Consider the following 6,094-nt stretch of genomic DNA (forward strand, 5'->3'; position numbering starts at 1 on the left):
GCGTGTACTCGTTCGCTGCTCGGAAAGCACCTACAGAAGAGGACCCACGCGAAGACACGTCAAGAGACCGAGCGCACCGAGGGTAGTCGTGAAAAGTAGCTCCATTTCCAGAACGCGTCGCGGCTCCAGTCTAGTCGCCATGTGTGAGTAGTACTAGTAGCATTGTTGTACGCACGGATGAGACGGAGCGGCGGCTCACGTTGTGGGGCGCCGGCCTTTGCGGACGACGAGCTCGAGCATGACGAGCTGCGCCGCTATCATGACGAGGCTCTGCGCGAGGAGCGTCTCGCCAAACGGCGACCGGATGTAAAAGCAGACGCGCGTCATGTTGGCAGCCAATAGAATCAAGCAGATCCACGACGAGAAGCCCGACGTGTCACTGTACCGAGCCATGTACACGTACTGGGGTACATATGGGAGGACGCCGCCGACGACGATGCCGGCGTCCGCGACGGTTTGCATCGCGGTCGCGTTGGTCATTTTTTTATGTGAATCAAAAGATCGTTTTCGACGCCGATGATTGGCTCGATTTGATACGCGTTGGCGGGTGCAACGGCCAACGGCAATGTCGGTGACGACAACGACAAAGAGCTGACATTATTCGTTCTACATCACTAGATTATGTGCAGGTTGTCGAGGTACGTCTGGTACGCGAGCTGCTGCATGGGCGGCGGGTAGCTCTGCGCGTACGAGTGCATCGAATACGTCATCACCTCGGCATGCTCGTGGTGCGTCGGGTGGTGGTGGTGGTGGTGACGGGGTAGCTGCTGCGGTCGCGGCTGGGAATACGAGGGTGCTTGTGGGTGGTGATGCTGGTGCGGATGATTGTACATGGCTGCATGGTGGTGGGAGTACGGCTCGACGTCGTGGGTAGAGAGCATGTTGTGCTGCTGAGGCAAGTGCGGCCGCGCCGGCGCGCGCTGCGACTTGGAGATGTGCTTGGTGGGCACCTTGATCGGGCGCGCTGGCATCGGCGCCGGCGCGACGCCTGGGACGTGGTCCGGACAAAAGCCGCCTCCGAGCACCCACTTTCGGCACTCGGTGTCGCCGCACTTTTTCCCACCGCCGTGGGCCTTGCAGTGGCCGCCGCCTCGGTCGACGCCCTTGCAGCCGTCCGTGTGGCACTTAGTGCCACCGCCGTGGCGAATGCAATGGCCGGCCGTTTTCACCGCGTTCTCACAGCCCTCGATGGTGCACTTGCGCTTGCCTCCGTGGCCCTTGCAGAGCTGGAGGTACTGCGCCGTCTTGGTGCACCCGTCCACCGTGCAGAGCCGACTGCCGCCGTGTTCGCGACAGAGTTTCTTGGATTGTTGCGCCTTGTTGCAACCTTCGCGCATGCATTGGCGCTTTCCGCCGTGCTCCTTGCAAAAGCCATTCCCGAGGTCAATCTTTGGACACTTGTTGTGTTGGCAGAGAAACCGGAGCGGCTCGGGCATTGGTGTCGGCGGCGGCGGCGGCTCGTACTTGTGTGTCGGGCAGAGGCCGCCATGCGGCGCCCACGCATTGCACTCTTCTCTCGAGCAGCGCTTGCCTCCGCCATGGGCCTTGCAGTAGCCGCCGCCGCGCTCGACCTTGTCGCAGCCGGCCATCGCGCACTTCGTGCCGCCGCCGTGCGAGACGCAAAGCCGCGCCCGACGTCTTTGTTGGTACATCCTGGATGTGTGCAAGTACGGCTCCCGCCGTGCGCCTTGCAGCAGCCGCGGAAAACACGTTTGTTGGGACAGCCCGGCTCCTTACAGAGCTTCTTGCCACCGTGCTTGGAGCAAAAGCCTTGCGCTTGCGCGCTGGCTCCGCAGCCGTCGAACTTGCACACGCGGCCGCCTCCGTGCCCGATGCAGAGACCGCCGCCTTGGCTGAAGCGCGGGCAGTCGGCGATGCGGCACTTGGTCGACACCATTCTATCGCTCTCGCCACGTTTCTGCGTCGAGTTGCTTGCTGGCCGCGGTCCCCTTCCCAAAATACTGCGCTGGCGACCGCGCGGCCCGGTTTTAGTGTGAAGCAACCAATAGTGTGACACACGCCGCATGTCGCAAGCGTCCACTCTGCGAATATCCCTTGCTTCAATGCGATCGCACGTGTGCCGAGCGCAGTCAACGACGCGATCCATGCGCATCGCCGCTGGCACTGTCCGTTGAAACGTGGCTGTACGGTGCGACCTCGTTATCTGCAGCCTTTCTACCGGTCTATCTGGACCATCTCGGCCACCGACGAGCTTCAACAAATGCAGCGAGCCACAGCTGCCACCGGGGCCGACGACAGAGGTGGCCCAGGCTCCGAGTGGCAATCGCAGAGCCAAACGAACGCACCGAACGCGTCGGGCGTAGGGCGACGCGCGCGATCCTATCGATAGCAGATGTCCCCATTTAGTGTCCGCATGACACTATTGGCTTCGTATCCGTATACTGCGTGAGAGATCGCGTTATCCGGATGATCAACTGATTGGTGCCAAGTTTCAAGTTGCCGCCATGACGACCGACGCGAAGCGCCCGCGCGACGACGAGGCCGCGACCAAGAAGATGAACAAGCGCATGCGTCGCATGGTATGTCTACCTCGGTCTATGGGTTGGACGATAGGCCATGGACGCGTAGAGCCCGGAAGAACTCGAGCTCATGGGCTACCGCAAGCGCATGGAAGCATGCATGCAGTCGGCCAACGTGGTCGAAGCGCTCGCCATCTTTCGCGAGATGAAAGAGAAGGACGTCAAGATGCAGGCGTACATCTACCAGATGCTTCTGACCCTCTGCGGCCAAGCCGAGGCCAACATCCTCGACGACGCGTTCGCGGTTCTGGACCACATGAAGGAACGGCTCGGGGCCACCTCGAAGAAGCACCCGGTGGACGAACCCTGCTACAGCGCGCTCGTGCGTCTTTGCGCCAAGCACCACGCGACGGACCGCGCCGAGGCGCTGCTCGCCGAGGTCGAAGCTGCGCACGTGCTCACGAAGCTCCGGACGTTCTCGCCGCTGCTCCTCGAGTACGCGTCGAGCAAGCGCCTTACTGACGCATGGCGCATCTATGAGACGATCAAGTCCAAGTCGCTGGACGTGACCGAAATCGAGTTTACCGCGCTCCTCCACGCGGCGCACGTCGAGTCGAACCCTGAGATGTTTTACAAGATCTTGAACATCTTTATGGACGAGATCCTCGAGCCGTCGGAGGAGACGTGGACGGTCCTGCAGTCGTTCTTCACGAGGTGCGAGACTCTGGTGCTTGAACCTCGTGTCCTAATAAACGTCTGGTATAGCAACGGGTACACGTGTGAGACTGGCACAGTCGACGCTTCGGGCGTGTGCTCAATCACGGGTGCCCAGCTGCAGTCGATCGAGCTCAGCGACGAGAAGCAAGCGGCGCTCATGGCCAAGGTCGAAGGCCTTGTGTGCACGAACGACGAGCGTACCGAGCAGTGGACCGCTTTCAAGGAATGGCTCGACGCGCACGGACCGTTTGACGTGCTTTTGGACGCAGCCAACATTGGTTACTTTAGCCAGAACTTTGAAGGGTACTCCACCCTTGGTCGCATCTCCCTATTTCACTACGACTGGGCGATAGGGGTGGCTTCAAGTACACGCAGATCCAGCGCGTGCTGCAGGCGTACCAAGCGCGCGGCAAGAAGGTGCTCATTGTGCTTCACAAGCGGCGCACGAAAGACCGCGAGGTGCCCGACGAGCTGCGACCGATGGTCCAGAGCTGGAAGGACGATGGCGTCATGTTCAACTGCCGCCCGGGCAACAACGACGACTGGTACTGGCTCTACGCGGCCGTCAAGCTCGGCGGCCGCACGCTCGTGGTCTCGAACGACGAGATGCGCGACCACCACTTCTCGATGATTGCCAACGTGGATTTCCAGCGCTGGAAGGAGCGCCACTTGGTGCATTACGACAAAGTCAACGGGAAATTCACCTTCGACGAACCCAGCGTCTACTCGAAGCGGTCGCAGGCGCTTGCGCACTCGTGGCATTTCCCGACGCCCAACAAGGACGCGTGGCTCGTCGCGCACAAGCCGGCGCATTAAAACACCCAACTAGATTTGCGTTGTATAACATGCTAGCCGTGCCAATGGAGGAGGAGACGCCATCGGGCGGGACGGACTCGACAAGGTCATGATGTTTGAAAGTACGACAGTAGTGCGAAAAGACATTCGCGCAGGAAGCTCCAGGGACTGCAATGATACGCGGATGCATCATATAAGTATTGCGTCACCACCGTGTATTGATCGGTACGCCTCGTATGGCCGTGCGCCCTTACAACGAGTCGTACAAACTGGCTTGTGGACATTAGCCGACGCATGCTCGACCACAACTTGTGGTAAAGCATGCTTGCAGCACCTCGCAATACTACATGCATCTTCAAGTGCTGCGTTTTTGCTTGGGAGTGATGGATGGTTCCGCTCGGTTGCGACGCTTGACGCTTGCTTTGTGTCAACTTGATGGTTCCGATGCCAACGCCAATGAGAACGCGAAGAAAGGGACACCAGAACGGGGGGCTCGAACCCCGCACGTCCTGCATGTGAAGCAGGAATCCACTGTTTGACAACACTGGGCTGATTAGTGTCATCCGCATTCTTGGCACTTTGCCTGGCCGTTGAGCGCAGTCTCGGGCAATGGTTGCACGGCTACGCTTGCATTCATTTGCATAGCCTAGGGTTGTCGACGTCAGACGCGAGGAGTTGGTCTCCGCCCTCCGCTGTGAGCCCATCTTCAGTTCTCGCAAGCGTTGCTATGGTCACCGAACGACAGCTACCTTTGACCAGCGATCACCAGAAGCTGTACGAGATCGCCACGGAGGATTGTCACTATCGTTGTTCAGCAGCCAGGACGACGAAAAGGTCAACCGCGAAACGTTGGTTTGGACGAGCCTAGCGTCGACCCGAGAATGCTGATACTGGGGCATTTCCCGATACGAGATCTTAATTTCCTTGCGGTGCCTCGACCACCGCGCAGGAGTCCGTGACGCTCTTTCTTCTCAAGCAGTGCGTGCAGGTCCCCGCTGTGACACGGGTGCTCGCAGCGACGATGCGGTCGACTTCCGCTCAAACCTTAGTGTCGGCCTTCTCGTCGGAGCCTCACTGCGCAAGCTCGTAAGCGTTCGTCGCAGTCGCCGATAAAAGTGGACATGCAGCTTCGAAAGCTCGTGTCAGCTACCACTGTCGTATGCCTAACTAGCCAAGAAACGTAGAGTGATTCCCCACGGTGATCCTCCGACGGACGTCGCGACCATCTTTAAGCTCTTAGGCCATCTTACATGTGCTGGCAGCGGACTGCTAAATAAACTAATAATGAAGTTTTCAGTGCGCGAGCAATCCAGTGTCGTAATGCTGCTGGTCGTGTGGAGACGAACAGCGTTCGTGCTGCTGCAGCCAGTGCGGCACTGTACACTGTGTGCTGCGTCATCGAAAAGGGCAATGTGTCCTGTGCAATGAAGGAGGAGGCAGTCAACGCCATGTGGATGTGCCGAAGCCGTCATGTGCGACTGCCTCTCTCATGGCGCCGTCCTCGTGTACTGTGGCTGCCCTCATATATGCAACACGTTCGATTGGCGACGAGACGTGCGAGGACATGCTGCGAGTGCCCTTGAAGACTCTTTGCGGAAGAAACAGACCGTTGTCGAGAACCTATGCACATGCCTTTTGAAGTGCACTAGCTCGCAATCTCCAATGATTAACGTACTATGCGCGACTCCAACGACTACGACCGTGTTGGTTCACATTATAAGCTCAAATGACAACACTCGGAGTACGTTAACGTTAAGAGATACTACGAGTATACGTAAAGGGAGGTTTGCTATTACCGTGATAGTCGTAGCCAGGACCGGTATTATAGCGTTCCCTTGCGCCCCCTGGTTGGCATCGAACACTCCGTGATCAAGGAAGCTTTGACGCCAGCACGATCAGATGCGATCGTCGCACCAGGTCGGTTCGTTTGATTGGCAATGCAAACGAGGAGCCAATCAAAACGCGCACGACCAGCACCGTTGTGCAATGTCAACCGGATATATCTCGGGCGCGTGAGGCCAGCCGCCGCGGCGATTAGCCATACCCGTACACACCAGGCTCACCACGCAGTAGGATGCAGTGGAGAGAGAGCGCCAACTACG

General features: G+C 58.8%; 3 protein-coding genes across 3 annotated transcripts; 1 reads left to right on the forward strand and 2 right to left on the reverse strand.

Annotated features, from left to right (window-relative positions):
• Positions 1–195: 195 nt before the first annotated feature.
• On the reverse strand, positions 196–462 carry SPRG_00838 (hypothetical protein; the record flags this gene model as incomplete). The annotated part of the gene is made up of 2 exons (XM_012339054.1): positions 196–379; positions 404–462. The coding sequence occupies 2 exons, from the start codon at positions 460–462 to the stop codon at positions 196–198; spliced, it is 243 nt and encodes an 80-aa protein (XP_012194444.1).
• A 152-nt stretch (positions 463–614) lies between these two features.
• SPRG_00839 (hypothetical protein) lies at positions 615–1,897 on the reverse strand (the record flags this gene model as incomplete). The annotated part of the gene is made up of 2 exons (XM_012339055.1): positions 615–1,687; positions 1,738–1,897. The coding sequence occupies 2 exons, from the start codon at positions 1,895–1,897 to the stop codon at positions 615–617; spliced, it is 1,233 nt and encodes a 410-aa protein (XP_012194445.1).
• Positions 1,898–2,435: 538 nt separating this feature from the next.
• SPRG_00840 (hypothetical protein) lies at positions 2,436–4,064 on the forward strand. Its single transcript, XM_012339056.1, has 4 exons — positions 2,436–2,540; positions 2,590–3,194; positions 3,246–3,500; positions 3,551–4,064. Exons 1-4 carry the CDS (start codon positions 2,466–2,468, stop codon positions 4,011–4,013), a joined length of 1,398 nt encoding a protein of 465 aa, XP_012194446.1. The 5' UTR covers positions 2,436–2,465; the 3' UTR covers positions 4,014–4,064.
• Positions 4,065–6,094: the final 2,030 nt, after the last annotated feature.

This window comes from Saprolegnia parasitica (assembly GCF_000151545.1).
Source record: "Saprolegnia parasitica CBS 223.65 unplaced genomic scaffold supercont2.2, whole genome shotgun sequence".
Classification (NCBI taxonomy): domain Eukaryota; phylum Oomycota; class Saprolegniomycetes; order Saprolegniales; family Saprolegniaceae; genus Saprolegnia; species Saprolegnia parasitica.

Coding starts and splice junctions, on each gene's coding strand:
- SPRG_00840 (XM_012339056.1), top strand. CDS start 2,466: ATGACGACCGACGCGAAGCGCCCGCGCGACGACGAGGCCGCGACCAAG. Junction 2,541..2,589: donor ACAAGCGCATGCGTCGCATG/GTATGTCTACCT, acceptor ATGGACGCGTAG/AGCCCGGAAGAACTCGAGCT. Junction 3,501..3,550: donor TTTAGCCAGAACTTTGAAGG/GTACTCCACCCT, acceptor ACTGGGCGATAG/GGGTGGCTTCAAGTACACGC.